We start from the raw sequence: 17,025 nt of genomic DNA on the forward strand, positions 1-17,025 counted from the left end.
GCAGCTGTTGAGAAGAGGCAGGCCAGAAAGTCACGGGCAAACAAGCTCCCTGACAATGATATGCCTGTCTTTGTCTGCCCCAACTGTCAGCGAACATTTCATGCGCAGATTGGACTATTCAGCCATCTGCGCACTCACAGATAGATTCATGAGCATCCTTCCCCCCACCACACCACCACCCTCCCCCCATCCCCCATCTGGATGTGTGTGTGTTCTTTTAATACTTATCTGGGAGCATTTGTTTATACACAGATACACCACATACACACACACACACACACACACACACACACACACACACACACAAACAGGCACACACATGCATACACACACACACACTCACACACACATGCCCACAAACACACAACTACACAACTCAACACAACACAACACAAAATGAAAAGGTTAGTGACACTGTGGTGTTTTGTGGGTCGGCCCAGATCCGTGAGCTGAAGAAGCAGTCGATGATGAGTCAGGACGCCGCCTTCAAGGAGGTACAGATGCGCAACAGCCATCTCCGAGAGCAGGTGGAGCAACTGGAGCGAGCGCTAGCTCAGAGACCCAAGGTACGCTCACATACATCAGGTGGTGTGGCACACACAGTGGTATCCTTACAGGCAGGTGGTGTGGTCACACAGTGGTATCCTTACAGACAGTAGGTGTGGCCACACAGTGGTATCCTTACAGACAGTAGATGTGTCCTTACAGACAGTAGGTGTGGTCACACAGTGGTATCCTTACAGACAGTAGGTGATGTGGCCACACAGTGGTATCCTTACAGGCAGGTGGTGTGGCCACACAGTGGTATCCTTACAGGCAGGTGATGTGGTCACACAGTGGTATCCTTACAGACAGTAGGTGGTGTGGCCACACAGTGGTATCCTTACAGACAGTAGGTGTGGTCACACAGTGGTGTCCTTACAGGCAGGAGGTGTGGTCACACGGTGGTATCCTTACAGACAGGAGGTGATGATGATATGATGTTGTCTACTTACAGACAGTAGGTGCGGCCACACAGTGGTATCCTTACAGACAGTAGGTGTGGCCACACAGTGGTATCCTTACAGACAGGTGGTATGGCCACACAGTGGTATCCTTACAGACAGTAGGTGGTGTGGCCACACAGTTGTATCCTTACAGACAGTAGGTATGGCCACACAGTGGTATCCTTACAGACAGTAGGTGGTGTGGCCACACAGTGGTATCCTTACAGACAGTAGGTGGTGTGGCCACACAGTGGTATCCTTACAGACAGTAGGTGGTGTGGCCACACAGTGGTATCCTTACAGACAGTAGGTGGTGTGGCCACACAGTGGTATCCTTACAGACAGTAGGTGGTGTGGCCACACAGTGGTATCCTTACAGACAGGTGGTATGGCCACACAGTGGTATCCTTACAGACAGTAGGTGGTGTGGCCACACAGTTGTATCCTTACAGACAGTAGGTATGGCCACACAGTGGTATCCTTACAGACAGTAGGTGGTGTGGCCACACAGTTGTATCCTTACAGACAGTAGGTGGTGTGGCCACACAGTGGTATCCTTACAGACAGTAGGTGGTGTGGCCACACAGTGGTATCCTTACAGACAGTAGGTGGTGTGGCCACACAGTGGTATCCTTACAGACTGTAGGTTTGGCCACACAGTGGTATCCTTAAGTGGTGTACTTACAGACAGTAGGTGTGGCCACACAGTGGTATCCTTACAGACAGTAGGTGGTGTGGCCACACAGTGGTATCCTTACAGACAGTAGATGTGGCCACACAGTGGTATCCTCACAGACAGTAGGTGTGGTCACACAGTGGTATCCTTACAGACAGTAGGTGGTGTGGCCACACAGTGGTATCCTTACAGACAGTAGGTGGTGTGGCCACACAGTGGTATCCTTACAGACAGTAGATGTGGCCACACAGTGGTATCCTCACAGACAGTAGGTATGGCCACACAGTGGTATCCATACAGACAGTAGGTGTGGTCACACAGTGGTATCCATACAGACAGTAGGTGGTGTGGCCACACAGTGGTATCCTCACAGACAGTAGGTGTGGTCACACAGTGGTATCCATACAGACAGTAGGTGGTGTGGCCACACAGTTGTATCCTTACAGACAGTAGGTGGTGTGGCCACACAGTGGTATCCTTAAGTGGTGTACTTACAGACAGTAGGTGTGGCCACACAGTGGTATCCTTACAGACTGTAGGTGTGGCCACACAGTGGTATCCTTACAGACAGTAGGTGTGTCCACACAGTGGTATCCTTACAGACAGCATAAAATGTGTGTGTGTGTGTGTGCAGGAGGGAGGGGTGGATGTGAAGGAGTACCAGCGGCTCTTCGAGAAGAACCAGGAGCTGCAGAGAGAGGTGTTACGCATGTCGGAGGAAACCATGGAGCTTCGCTTTGAGGCAGAGGCTGCCCGCAAAGACGTTCCCCGGATGAAGGTGACTGCTGCAGTAGATGGATATCACCTGCCGCACTTGTTGTGGGTCACTGACTTCATTTCCATACCCTCACCCACACACATGGACATACGTGCCACAATTATTCCAAGTCACAGGATGATGAGGATGTTATGTTCTCTGTGTGTGACAGGATGATGATGATATGATGTTGTGTGTGTGTGTGACAGGATGATGATGATATGATGTTGTGTGTGTGTGTGACAGGATAATGATGATATGATGTTGTGTGTGTGTGTGTGACAGGATGATTATGTGATGTTCTATGTGTGTGACAGGAGGATGATGTGATGTTCTATGTGTGTGACAGGATGATGATGTGATGATCTATGTGTGTGACAGGATGATGATGTCATGTCCTGTGTGTGTGTGACAGGATGATGATGTGATGTTCTCTGTGTGTGACAGGATGATGATGTGATGTTCTATGTGTGTGACAGGATGATGATGTGATGTTCTATGTGTGTGACAGGATGATGATGACGATGTGATGTTCTATGTGTGTGACAGGATGATGATGATGTGATGTTCTATGTGTTTGACAGGATGATGGTGTGATGTTCTATGTGAGTGTGACAGGATGATGATGGTGGTGTGATGTTCTATGTGAGTGTGACAGGATGATGATGGTGTGATGTTCTGTGTGTGTGACAGGATGATGTTCTATGTGAGTGTGACAGGATGATGATGGTGTGATGTTCTGTGTGTGTGACAGGATGATGATGTGATGTTCTTTGTGTGTGACAGGATGATGATGTGATGTTCTATGTGTGTGACAGGATGATGATGTGATGTTCTTTGTGTGTGACAGGATGATGATGTGATGTTCTATGTGTGTGACAGGATGATGATGTGATGTTCTGTGTCTGTGACAGGATGATGATGTGATGTTCTATGTCTGTGACAGGATGATGATGTGATGTTCTATGTGTGTGACAGGATGATGATGTGATGTTCTGTTTGTGTGACAGGATGATGATGTGTTCTATGTGTGACAGGATGATGATGACGATGTGATGTTCTATGTGTGTGACAAGATGATGATGACGATGTGATGTTCTATGTGTGTGACAGGATGATGATGTGATGTTCTATGTGTATGACAGGATGATGATGATGTGATGTTCTATGTGTATGACAGGATTATGATGATGTGATGTTCTATGTGTGTGTGACAAGATGATGACGATGATGTGATGTTCTATGTGTGTGACAAGATGATGACGACGATGTGATGTTCTATGTGTGTGACAAGATGATGACGACGATGTGATGTTCTATGTGTGTGACAGGATGATGATGATGTGATGTTCTATGTGTGTGACAGGATGATGATGATGTGATGTTCTATGTGTGTGACAATGGTGATGTGTTGTTCTGTGTGTGTGACAGAATGGTGATGTTTTGTTCTATGTGTGTGACAGGATGATGACGATGTGATGTTCTATGTGTACGACAGGAGCGGATCTCAGACCTGCAGAAGTACGTGGAAGCACTGAAACATGAGAACTCTCAGCTGTCAGGGGACTCGGCCAGGTCTGCTGCCTCCAGCATCAGACGGGTCAGTGACTGCTCCAAGGGGTTTATGGCACACAGTTCAGTGACTGTTCCAAGGGGTTTATGGCACACAGTTCAGTGATTGTTCCAAGGGGTTTATGGCACACAGTTCAGTGACTGTTCCAAGGGGTTTATGGCACACAGTTCAGTGTCTGTTCCAAGGGGTTTATGGCACACAGTTCAGTGACTGTTCCAAGGGGTTTATGGCACACAGTTCAGTGACTGTTCCAAGGGGTTTATGGCACACAGTTCAGTGACTGTTTCAAGGGGTTTATGGCACACTGTTCAGTGTCTGTTCCAAGGGGTTTATGGCACACTGTTCAGTGTCTGTTCCAAGGGGTTTATGGCACACAGTTCAGTGTCTGTTCCAAGGGGTTTATGGCACACAGGTCAGTGACTGTTCCAAGGTGTTTATGGCACACTGTTCAGTGTCTGTTCCAAGGGGTTTATGGCACACAGTTCAGTGACTGTTCCAAGGGGTTTATGGCACACAGTTCATTGACTGTTCCAAGGGGTTTATGGCACACTGTTCAGTGTCTGTTCCAAGGGGTTTATGCACACTGTTCAGTGTCTGTTCCAAGGGGTTTATGGCACACTGTTCAGTGTCTGTTCCAAGGGGTTTATGGCACACAGTTCAGTGTCTGTTCCAAGGGGTTTATGGCACACAGTTCAGTGACTGTTCCAAGGGGTTTATGGCACACAGTTCAGTGTCTGTTCCAAGGGGTTTAAGGCAGATGCCTGACTTAAGCATGAACCCAACATGGTGGTCAGGCCTTGAGAACCAACCCTAGCTTTGTTTAAAATTTTAACGATATGAAATAGTGAAATAAAATGAACAGTAATGAAATGGATAAAAAGATAATAAAGGGAAAGACAGGTAGAAGTGCCAGACTCTTGACAGGTAGAATAGTTAGTGGTGGTGTTGCTATGGGGAGTGGTGGTGTTGCTGCTATGAGGAGTGGTGATGTTGCTATGAGGATTGGTGGTGTTGCTTTGGTGATCTTGCCATGAAGAGTGAATGGTGGTGTTGCTATGATGGGTGGTGGTGTTGCTGGTGGTGGTGTTATGATGGTCGCTATGAAGAGTAGTGGTGTTGCTGGTGGTGTTGCTATGAAGAGTGGTCGTGTTGCTATGAAGAGTGGTGGAGTTGCTTGTGGTGTTGCTATGAAGAGTGGTGGTGTTGCTTGTGGTGTTGCTATGAAGAGCGGTGGTGTTGCGATGAAGAGTGGTGGTGTTGCTTGTGGTGTTGCTATGAAGAGTGGTGGTGTTGCTTGTGGTGTTGGTATGAAGAGTGGTGGTGTTGCAATGAAGAGTGGTGGTGTTGCTATGAAGAGTGGTTGTGTTGCTTGTGGTGTTGCTGTGAAGAGTGGTGGTGTTGCTTGTGGTGTTGCTATGAAGAGCGGTGGTGTTGCGATGAAGAGTGGTGGAGTTGCTTGTGGTGTTGCTATGAAGAGTGGTGGTGTTGCAGTGAAGAGTGGTGGTGTTGCTATGAAGAGTGGTGGTGTTGCAGTGAAGAGTGGTGGTGTTGCTATGAAGAGTGGTGGTGTTGCTTGTGGTGTTGCTATGAAGAGCGGTGGTGTTGCTATGAAGAGTGGTAGTATTGCTATGAAGAGTGAGTTGTGGTGTTGCTATGAAGAGTGGTGGTGTTGCTATGAAGAGCGATGGTGTTGCTATGAAGAGTGGTGGTGTTGCTATGAAAAGATGAAGAGTGGTGGTGTTGCTGTGAAGAGTGGTGGTGTTGCCATGATGGGAGGTGGCGTTGCAGTTTGGGGAGAGCGGGAAGAGCACGAGGGAGCTGGAGAAGACGATCGCCCTGCTGAAGAAGGTGGTGGAGCGTGTGCAGCAGGAGAACGAGAAGCTGAAGAAGGCGCCAGGGGTCGTCACCTCCGAACAGATGGCGCTGCTCAAAAAGGAAAACGAAGGACTGAAAGTGAGTCTGGGACATGGGAAGGGTGGTGGGGATGGTGAGAGGAATTTTCTGAAAGTGAGTTGAGGGGGATGGGGTGGGGGGCGCGGGGGTTGAGAGGAGTTTTCTGAAAGTGAGTCAGGGACATGGGAAGAGTGGTGGTGGTGGTGGTGGTTAGAGTTTTCTAAAAGGGGGGTTGGTTAGAGTTTTCTGAAAGTGTGTCTGGGACATGGGAAGGGTGGTGGGTGGTGTGGGTGGTGGTGAGTTTTCTTAAAGTGAGTCTGGGACATGGGAAGGGTAGGTCTCCCTTGATTATGACCCTGGAGGTGTCCAGATGAAGAGACAGGCAGCAGTGGTCTTCCTTGACAGTGACCCTGGAGGAGTCCAGGAAAACAGACAGCAGTGGTCTCCCTTGATAGTGACACTGGAGGTGTCCTGATAAAGAGACAGACAGCAGTGGTCTCCCTTGATGGTGACCCTGGAGGTGTCCAGATGAAGAGACAGACAGCAGTGGTCTCCCTTGATAGTGACCCTGGAGGTGTCCAGATGAAGAGACAGACAGCAGTGGTCTCCCTTGATAGTGACACTGGAGGTGTCCTGATAAAGAGACAAGACAGCAGTGGTCTCCCTTGATAGTGACCCTGGAGGTGTCCAGGAAAACAGACAGGCAGCAGTGGTCTCCCTCGACAGTGACCCTGGAGGTGTCCAGATGAAGAGACAGGGCACGGGAGACGCACAGTCAGGTCAAAGTGGCCAGGGGTCCAGACAAAATAAAAGAGTTCAGGGCCACATGCAGAAATAACTCAAACATCCACACACACAGTCGTGGTCAAACAGTTGAGAGGGGTGTGTGGAGGGAATGAGGAACTGCCATTATCCAGTTGTGTCGCACAGTGATACAGAACTACCATTGTCCAGTTGTGTCGCACAGTGATACAGAACTACCATTGTCCAGTTGTGTCGCACAGTGATACAGAACTACCATTGTCCAGTTGTGTCACACAGTGATACAGAACTACCATTGTCCAGTTGTGTCGCACAGTGATACAGAACTACCATTGTCCAGTTGTGTCGCACAGTGATACAGAACTACCATTGTCCAGTTGTGTCGCACAGTGATACAGAGCTACCATTGTCCAGTTGTGTCGCACAGTGATACAGAGAAGAACTGGCATTGTCCAGTTGTGTCACACAGTGATACAGAACTACCATTAACCAGTTGTGTCACACAGTGATACTGAGAAAACTACCATTGTCCAGTACACACAGTGATACAGAACTACCATTGTCCAGTTGTGTCACACATTGATACAGAGCTACCATTGTCCTGTTGTGTCACACATTGATACAGAACTACCATTGTCCAGTTGTGTCACACAGTGATACTGAGAAGAACTACCATTGTCCACTACATACAGTGATACAGAGGACTACCATGTCACACAGTGATACAGAGAACTACCACCATTGGCCTGTTGTGTCGCACCAGTGATACAGAGAACTGCCATTGTCCAGTTGTGTCACATGGTGATACAGAACTACCATTGTCCAGTTGTGTCACACGGTGATACAGAGAAGAACTACCATTGTCCAGTTGTGTCACACCAGTGATACAGAACTACCATTGTCCAGTTGTGTCACACGGTGATACAGAGAAGAACTACCATTGTCCAGTTGTGTCACACAGTGATACAGAGAAGAACTACCATTGTCCAGTTGTGTCACACCAGTGATACAGAACTACCATTGTCCAGTGGTGTCACACGGTGATACAGAGAAGAACTACCATTGTCCAGTTGTGTCACACAGTGATACAGAGAAGAACTACCATTGTCCAGTGGTGTCACACCAGTGATACCCAGCATCAGTAGGTTGATCACTGATCAGAGTTGAAGGTCCCACAGCCTTTCAGGGCCATCGGGGGCAGTGATTTCACATCCACGTGTCTTGGGCTGGGCGTGAGAGTGTGGGGCCCGGTCCTGTCCTTCAGTCAGAGTGCAGAGGGACTAACTAATTGTTCTGAAGTCCAGAACCATCATCTGTGTGTCTGTGTGTGTATGTATATATGTGTGTGTGTGTGTGTGTGTCTGTCAGAGCCAGGTGGAGGAGCTGAGACAACACATGGGGGCCACCCTCAGCGAGCGCTACACCTCCCAGCAGAAAGGCACGGCCAAGATGATGAACGACTACGAACAGATGCGCAAAGACCTGGCCAAGGTGAGGAACCCAATGCGGTCGTGTGGTTATGGCCCTGCCGACCTCAAAGGGGCCTTGTCAGGGTGGTTACCTGGGTGAGGAAATCCAGTCATGTGGTTATGGCCCTGCCGACCTCAAAGGGGCCTTGTCAGGGTGGTTACCTGGGTGAGGAAATCCAGTCATGTGGTTATGGCCCTGCTGACCACAAAGGGGCCTTGTCAAGGTGGTTACCTGGGTGAGGACAACTTGAATAAGCGTGTACATGCGGAATAAGGACTGAAGAATGTTTCATGAAGTGGTGAATAAAGACCATTGAAGGTTTTATGAAGTGGTTATGTGACGGTGAATAACGGCCGATGAATGTTTTATATATCTCTCCTCATCTCTGTACACTGTGCATCTCTCATCATCTCTATACACTGCATCTCTCTCCATCTCTATACACTGTGCATCTCCTCCATATCTTTTCACTGTGCACCTCTCCCCCACTTCTACACACTGTACACCTCTGTTGACATGCCCCCCACCCCCCTCCCCAGGAGCGTGAGAGCAACGAGAAGCTGCGTATCCAGCTGCGGAACGCGGAGGTGCGGGGGGAGCAGGGCCAGCGAGAGCTGATGGAGACGCGGAGCCGCCTGGAGATTGAGGCAGCCAAGCGGCCCTCCTCCACCTCCATCGCCAACGACCAGCACAACTGGAAGTCAGCCGTCCAGACCCGCATGTACGAGGAGAGGGTCAAGGCCCTGGAGGAGGACTGCGACAAAAAGGTCAGGGGTTGAACAGGGAGGAGGGAGAGAGGGTGTGTGAGAACAGAAGGAAGGAAGGAAGAACTGTCACTCACACAGATTGGGGGGTGGGAGAGGGGTGGGTGGAGGGAACGAGGATGTGTGGGAATGGAAGAACTGTCAGCCATACAGGTTGGGGGGAAGGGTGGGGGAAAGGATGTGTGGGAATGGAAGGAAGGAAGAATTGTCACCCACACAGATCGGGGTGGGGTGGGGAGGGGGAAGAGAGGTGTGTGGGAATGGAAGAACTGTCAGCCATACAGGTTGGGGGGAAGGGTGGGGGAAAGGATGTGTGGGAATGGAAGGAAGGAAGAATTGTCACCCACACAGATCGGGGTGGGGTGGGGAGGGGGAAGAGAGGTGTGTGGGAATGGAAGAACTGTCAGCCATACAGGTTGGGGGGAAGGGTGGGGGAAAGGATGTGTGGGAATGGAAGGAAGGAAGAATTGTCACCCACACAGATCGGGGTGGGGTGGGGAGGGGGAAGAGAGGTGTGTGGGAATGGAAGAACTGTCACCCACACAGGTTGGGGGAAGGGGTGGGAAAGGGTGTGTGGGAATGGAAGGAAGGAAGAATTGTCACCCACACAGATCAGGGGGGGGGGAGCGGGGGGGGCGAGGGTGTGTGGGAATGGAAGGAAGGAAGAATTGTCACCTACACAGGTCAGATGGGGGGTAGGGAGAGGGTGTGTGGGAATGGAAAGAAGGAAGAACTGTCAGCTACACAGATTGGGGGGTGGGGGTGGGGGAGTTGGACAGGGAAGAGTCAGTAACAGTGTGTGTGTGGTTGTTATAAAACGCACAGTGACAGTGCGTGTGTGGTTGTTATAAAATGCACAGTGACAGTGCGTGTGTGGTTGTTATAAAACGCACAGTGACAGTGTGTGTGTGGTTGTTATAAAACGCACAGTGACAGTGCGTGTGTGGTTGTTATAAAACGCACAGTGACAGTGTGTGTGTGGTTGTTATAAAACGCACAGTGACAGTGCGTGTGTGGTTGTTATAAAACGCACAGTGACAGTGTGTGTGTGGTTGTTATAAAACACACAGTGACAGTGTGTGTGTGTGGTTGTTATAAAACACACAGTGACAGTGTGTGTGTGGTTGTTATAAAACACACAGTGACAGTGTGTGTGTGGTTGTTATAAAACACACAGTGACAGTGTGTGTGTGGTGGTTATAAAACACACAGTGACAGTGTGTGTGTGGTTGTTATAAAACACACAGTGACAGTGTGTGTGTGTGGTTGTTTTTAGTGACAGTGTGTGTGTGTGGTTGTTATAAAACACACAGTGACAGTGTGTGTGTGTGGTTGTTATAAAACACACAGTGACAGTGTGTGTGTGGTTGTTATAAAACACACAGGGACAGTGTGTGTGTGTGTGGTTTGCAGAGCAAACAGATGTCTGACATGAAGACCTTGCTGAGGGACGCTGCGGAGAGGGAGCAGAGTCTGATCCATGAAAAAGACCAGCTGGCACAGAAGGTGAGGGCATTGTGCTGAATAAGGATGGGAGTGTGCTGAATAAGGTCATGGGGTTTACATACGGCAGTGTGCTGAATAAGGTCATGGGGTTTACATACAGCAGTGTGCTGAATAAGGTCGTGAGGTTTACATACGGCAGTGAGCTGAATAAGTTCATGGGGTTTACATATGGCAGTGTGCTGAATAAGGTTGTGAGGTTTACATACAGCAGTGAGCTGAATAAGGTCATGGGGTTTACATACGGCAGTGTGCTGAATAAGGTCGTGAGGTTTACATACAGCAGTGAGCTGAATAAGGTCATGGGGTTTACATACGGCAGTGTGCTGAATAAGGTCGTGGGGTTTACATACGGCAGTGTGCTGAATAAGGTCATGGGGTTTACATACGGCAGTGTGCTGAATAAGGTCATGGGGTTTACATACGGCAGTGAGCTGAATAAGGTCATGGGGTTTACATACGGCAGTGAGCTGAATAAGGTCATGGGGTTTACATACGGCAGTGTGCTGAATAAGGTCGTGGGGTTTACATACGGCAGTGTGCTGAATAAGGTCGTGGGGTTTACACCTGACAGATGGCAGTATGTTGAATAAGGTCATGGTGTTTACAGATGGCAGTGTGTTAGATGTTCCAGGTCATTTGGTGTATAGATGGCAGTGTGTTAGACTAGGTCATGTGGTTTACAGATGTCAGTATGTTAGACAAGGTCATGTGGTTTACAGATGGCAGTGTGTTAGATAAGGTCATGTGGTTTACAGATGGCAGTATGTTAGATAAGGTCATGTCACTTACAGATGGCACTATGTTTGAAAAAGTCATGTGGTTTACAGATGGTAGTATGTTAGGCAATGTCATGCCATTTACAGATGGCAGTATTTTAGATAATGTCATGTGGTTTACAGATGGCAGCATGTTAGATGTTCTAGGTCGTGTGGTTTACAGAAGGTAGTTTGTTAGACAAGGTCATGTGGTTTACAGATGGCAGTATGTTAGATAAGGTCATGTGGTTTACAGACGGCAGTTTATCAAATAATGTCATGGTGTTTGTAGCCGTAGATGGCAGTTCATTAAATCAGATTGTAGGTTGTAAAGCCAACAGAATGTTATCCGTTCTTGTTTTTATTTTGTTTCATTTATTTCATCATCAATTTACATGTGTGAGAATGACTTTTCAGATTTTTTTTTAATAATTATTATTACATGTTAAATCAGCAAATGAATTTGCTCAGCTGACTTTTAATGTTTTCTGTAACTGAAGCCATGCATAAATCTATCCTTCATGTCCCAGCAGAAGTCAAAGGAATAGATTTGTTGATTGCTGAATGATGATTGCTGGTTGATGATTGCTGAATGATGATTGCTGAATGATGATTGTTGATTGCTGAATGATGATTGCTGATTGCTGAATGGTGATTGCTAGTTGCTGAATGGTGATTGATGATTGCTGGTTGCTGAATGGTGATTGCTGGTTGCTGAATGATGATTGCTGAATGATGATTGTTGATTGCTGAATGATGATTGTTGATTGCTGAATGATGCTTGCTGAATGATGATTGTTGATTGCTGAATGATGATTGCTGAATGATGATTGATGATTGCTGATTGTCGACAGCTGGCCATACTTGAGCGGTTCCCTGCAGGCAGCCAGGTGACTGACTCCAGTATCATGAGGGACCTGCAGCAGGCCAGGTGATGTGTGTGTGTGTGTGTGTGTGTGTGTGTGTGTGTGCGTGCGTGCGTGCGCCTGTGTTGTGTGTGTATTGTGTGTGTGTGTGTTGTGTGTGTATTGTGTGTGTGTGTGCTTGTATTTTGACGTGGAAGATGTGTAGAATGTGTGCATTGGCATGTGTCCACATGTCACAAACCTGAGCATACTGGACCATTTGCAGTTACAAAGGAATGTTTCTTCACCAGACAGTTTTTGTCCACTGGACATACAGTGTGGATGTATTGTATTGTATAAGTTTTTGTCAGATTATACCATGTGAATGTATTGTAATACTTTTTGTCACAACAAATTATACACTGTGGATGCATTGTACTACATTTTGTCATAATAAATTATACATTGTGGATGCATTTTATTACTTTTTGTCATATCAGATTATACATTGTGGTTGTATTGTATTGTATTAGTTTTTGTCATCACAAATTATATAGTGTGGCTGTATTATATTACATTAGTTTTTGTCATAACAAATTATATAATGTGGCTGTATTATATTGTATTAGTTTTTGTCACAACAAATTATATAATGTTGTTGTATTGCATTGTATTAGTTTTTGTCATAACAAATTATATAATGTGGCTGTATTGTATTGTATGTATTGTATTGTATTGTATTAGTTTTTGTCATAGCAAATTCACAGTGTGGATGTATTTTATTGCTTTTTGTCATAACAAATTTTACAGTTTGGATGTATTGCATTACTTTTTGTTATAACAAATTTTACAGTGTGGATGTATTGTATTGCATTACTTTTTGTCATAACAAATTTTACAGTGTGGATGTATTGTATTGTATTGCTTTTTGTCATAACAAATTTTACAATGTGGATGTATTGTATTGTGTGTATTGTGTGTATTGCTTTTTGTCATAACAAATTTTACAGTGTGGATGTATTGCATTACTTTTTGTCATAACAGATTTCTCCCCAGGGAGAGTGCATCCCCACATTGTGGTACAACCTGCTGTCCAAATGGATTTTCTGTCAGGGACAACCCTTTGTTGCTTTGAGTTCTTTTATGTGCACTAACTGAAAGCTGCAGACAGGACCTTGTTTTTTTTTTTGTCTGTCTTGAATGACTAACATCCAGACCACCAGTGGAGATGCAGTGGAGGTGGGAGTAAAAATGCAGGTCTATATACAGAACCAGAACCCACCCTCACATGATTTCTGGACGAGGGTGTTACCACCAGGCCACCACCAGTTGATATGACGGGACAGCAGGAAGAGAAACAGCAGCTGTGATGGCTTTTTTTGTGTGTTTTTTGTTTTTTTTTGCTGCCTCATCACATGCACCGTTTCAGTGGCATTACTCCCACGCCGCTCATTTAAATCCCTCCATACACGGCCACACCCAGGTTTGTCCGTCACAGTTCCAGCATCGTCAGTCCACAGGGAACCATTGATGTTAGGTTGCCAGGAGGCCACACACCAGAGGAGACCCTGCACTGCTGCTGAGTCACTTCGGTGGTGTTCAGTTGTGCCTGTTCTGATTCAGCGTGCTTTGGACACCACCTACTAAGCCCCCTACTAACGACAATAATGGCTTAGTCACGGAGCCAGACTGAGTGAGCGTCCCTCCCAGTGTGGAGACCACCACCACGTCCCTCAAACAGTCCCCCATGAATCTGCCCACACTGAAGACACTGACAGGACTCACCCCAAGCACAGAAGTGGAGGGGTGTCGAGACAGGTCACCATGAGAGCAGGGCATGAAAGGCCACAGACTTTGAGATTGTTTTGTTTATATTGATGATGATGAAGGACGATGACGATGGCAATGTTGCTATGGAGGTCCATTTTGGTTTGGGACTGCGTGACAAGGCTGTACTCTTCGCTTCCTGTCATAATGATATCCCAAAGAAAGAACTGACCAGTGACCTGGTTTCTGTGCAGGCTTCAGATAGAGCGACTGGAGAACGAGAAGAAAGAACTGACCAGTGACCTTCGACTGGCTCAGCAACAGGTCGGGGGAGGGGAACAGGTAATACAGGACGTCCGTCAATATGAAGAACAAAAAAAGTAAAAGAAAAAAATATTGTCATGAGGGTATACAGGTGTGTAGTGACATGATTGTATACAGGTGTGTAGTGACATGAGGGTATACAGGTGTGTAGTGCAGGGGTGCAAGTGGTTCCGTCTCATACGGATTTCCGTCTTGATGAAATTTCGATTTTTTTTTTTTTTTTTTTTTTTGTCCCTATGCTTTTGGTCCGGGAAAGTTTTGGTCGGAACTTGAATACTGAACTATTCACCGGAAGATGGAACTCTCTTGACTGGTTGACCAGTGCTTAGCTAAACTGAAGCCAGCGCCAGCTGTGTCTGGCCGCGCGCGCTGTGTACGACTCCCATTTTTGCCGCTGGAATCCGGATGGGACTGTTCGTTGGAAAGCGAGAACAGAGAGAATGTGTGTGTGTGTCTGTGTCTCTGTGTGTGTGTGTGTGTGTGAGAGAGAGAGAGGCACACACACACACACACACACACACACACACACACACACACACACACACACACACACACACACACACACACACACTGTTACTTAGCCCTGAAACTCTGTATTTTACTGAGAGAAAAAAATCGCCTAGGACGGAAAATCATAGAAGCAGTCCGTCCCCGGGACGGACAAAAAATGAAAGGGGGAGGAGAGACATTACTGTTTCACCCCCTATTTCGTTCGAGAAAAGTAAACACAGAGTGGTATATCCCACAACCAAAGGAGGCATCACTTTTTTAATGAAACGTCAGTATAGGTGGCTGGCCTACGTGACTCTAAGCATGTGCTTTCAGCGTGCTTACCGCGTGATCGTCAGCTTCTCGAATCTGATTTGCTGTTTTTCTATTTTCTGAAATGCAAGGGCCAGCAGTTTGGCTTCACTTCCCGCGCTAGCCTAAGCTCTGTCTTTGCGAAGGGAAGCATCTTTGCTTTAATCTTCGGGTAGCGGGAAGCAAAACTGCAAGTTTTTCACATGCCAGAATGCCGTTTTTGGAAGTTTCTGACGAGAGAAAAGCTCGAGAAATCGACAAAGATTGTAAGAACAAGTGGAAAAATGAATGGCTCAACCATGAAGACAGACTGAAACGGAAATTCTCGATGTGGTGCGCGAAAATTGACGCAAGTGGTTTGGCTATTTGCAAATGCTGTAACAACACAAAACTGAACTATGGAAAAAACGGAAAGAGATCGTTGGTGAAACACAGTGAGGATCCAGACCATCTTCAACAGCTCGCTTCCTACTCGCACACCTCCACAATGCCTTGTGCAAAACCTCTGTTTGCTGGTCCTAGTTTGACGGATAAAGTCATGGACCTTAAGATCAGAATTTGTTTGTTTCTCTCTGAACACTGCCTTCCATTCAGTCTCTCTGAAGACCTAGTGGACTTAATAAAGACTTCAGCTAAAGACACAAAGGCTGTAGAAAGCCTTCACATGTCCCGACTAACAGCAACATATTACCTGACACACAGCATTGCACGTGCTTAGTCCATTAAAAGCATTACCTAAAATCCATAAATTTTCCTTGCCAAAAATATAAATATTTTCTTCTTGAAAGGCACTCTGAGAGGCCTGAGAGAGCAGGAAAATGCACAAAATGCGTTGGCGGCCGGGGCTCCGCCCCGGACCCCACTGGGGGAGCTTACAGCACTCCTCCAGACCCCCTAGACCGGACTTCAGTCTTGCCACTTTTTTCCACTTGCACCCCTGGTAGTGACATGATTGTATACAGGTGTGTAGTGACAGGTGTGTAGTGACATGAGGGTATACAGGTGTGTAGTGACATGATTGTATACAGGTGTGTAGTGACATGAGGGTATACAGGTGTACAGTGACATGAGTGTTTTGGGGTGTGTAGTGACATGAGAGTATACAGGTGCATGGTGACATGAAGGAATTCAGGTGTGTAGTGACATGAGGGTATACAGGCGTGTAGTGACATGAGGGTATACAGGTGTGTAGTGACATGAAGGTATACAGGTGTGTAGTGACATGAGCGTATACAGATATGTAGTGACATGAGGGTATACAGGTGCATGGTGACATGAAGGAATTCAGGTGTGTAGTGACATGAGGGTATACAGGTGTACAGTGACATGAGCGTTTTGGGGTGTGTAGTGACATGAGGGTATACAGGTGCATGGTGACATGAAGGAATTCAGGTGTGTAGTGACATGAGGGTATACAGGTGTACAGTGACATGAGCGTTTTGGGGTGTGTAGTGACATGAGGGTATACAGGTGCATGGTGACATGAAGGTATACAGGTGTGTAGTGACATGAGCGTATACAGATATGTAGTGACATGAGGGTATACAGATGTGTAGTGACATGAGGGTATACAGGTGTGTTGTACATAGGGGTAGTAGTGATAGTGATATGAAGGTATACAGGTGTGTAGTGACATGATTGTATATAGGTGTCTCTGGGTGTGTGACAGGTGTGTGGTGACACTGGATGTGTGACAGGTGTGTAGTGACAGTGGGTGTGTTACAGGTGAGCTCTGAGGTGCTGATGAAGGCGAGGAAGTACGAGGACATGGCCAAGGAGAACGTGGAGTGTCGTCTGGAGGTGAAGTCCCTGAAACTGGACAACCACAAACTGCAGCTGGAGGTGGACAGGGTCAGTCACAATGCTCACTGCTTCCTGTTAGGTTAAAGGTGTCAGTCACAGTGTTCACTGCTTCCTGTTAGGTTAAAGGTGTGAGTCACAGTGCTCACTGCTTCCTGTTAGGTTAAAGGTGTGAGTCACAGTGCTCACTGCTTCCTGTTAGGTTAAAGGTGTGACTCACAGCGTTCACTGCTTCCATTAGGTTAAAGGTGTGACTCACAGTGCTCACTGCTTCTGTTAAGTTAAAGGTGTGACTCACAGTGCTCACTGCTTCCTGTTAGGTTAAAGGTGCCAGTCATGCTCACTG

The 17,025-nt window shown here is 47.0% G+C and overlaps 1 protein-coding gene across 2 annotated transcripts in view; it reads left to right on the forward strand.

The window, feature by feature from the left end:
• The window catches only part of LOC143297729 (centrosomal protein of 290 kDa-like), a 123,787-nt gene that overhangs the window by 102,337 nt on the left and 4,425 nt on the right, over positions 1-17,025 (forward strand). For both annotated transcript variants that reach the window (XM_076610165.1, XM_076610166.1), the window contains exons 48-57: positions 441-566; positions 2,297-2,440; positions 3,918-4,019; positions 5,781-5,945; positions 8,016-8,138; positions 8,657-8,884; positions 10,295-10,387; positions 11,997-12,073; positions 14,009-14,096; positions 16,605-16,730. In XM_076610165.1, coding sequence (XP_076466280.1) covers positions 441-566; positions 2,297-2,440; positions 3,918-4,019; positions 5,781-5,945; positions 8,016-8,138; positions 8,657-8,884; positions 10,295-10,387; positions 11,997-12,073; positions 14,009-14,096; positions 16,605-16,730 — 1,272 coding nt within the window. The remainder of the gene's footprint in view (positions 1-440; positions 567-2,296; positions 2,441-3,917; positions 4,020-5,780; positions 5,946-8,015; positions 8,139-8,656; positions 8,885-10,294; positions 10,388-11,996; positions 12,074-14,008; positions 14,097-16,604; positions 16,731-17,025) is intronic.

The sequence above is a fragment of the Babylonia areolata genome, chromosome 23, assembly GCF_041734735.1.
Source record: "Babylonia areolata isolate BAREFJ2019XMU chromosome 23, ASM4173473v1, whole genome shotgun sequence".
Lineage (NCBI taxonomy): Eukaryota > Metazoa > Mollusca > Gastropoda > Neogastropoda > Buccinidae > Babylonia > Babylonia areolata.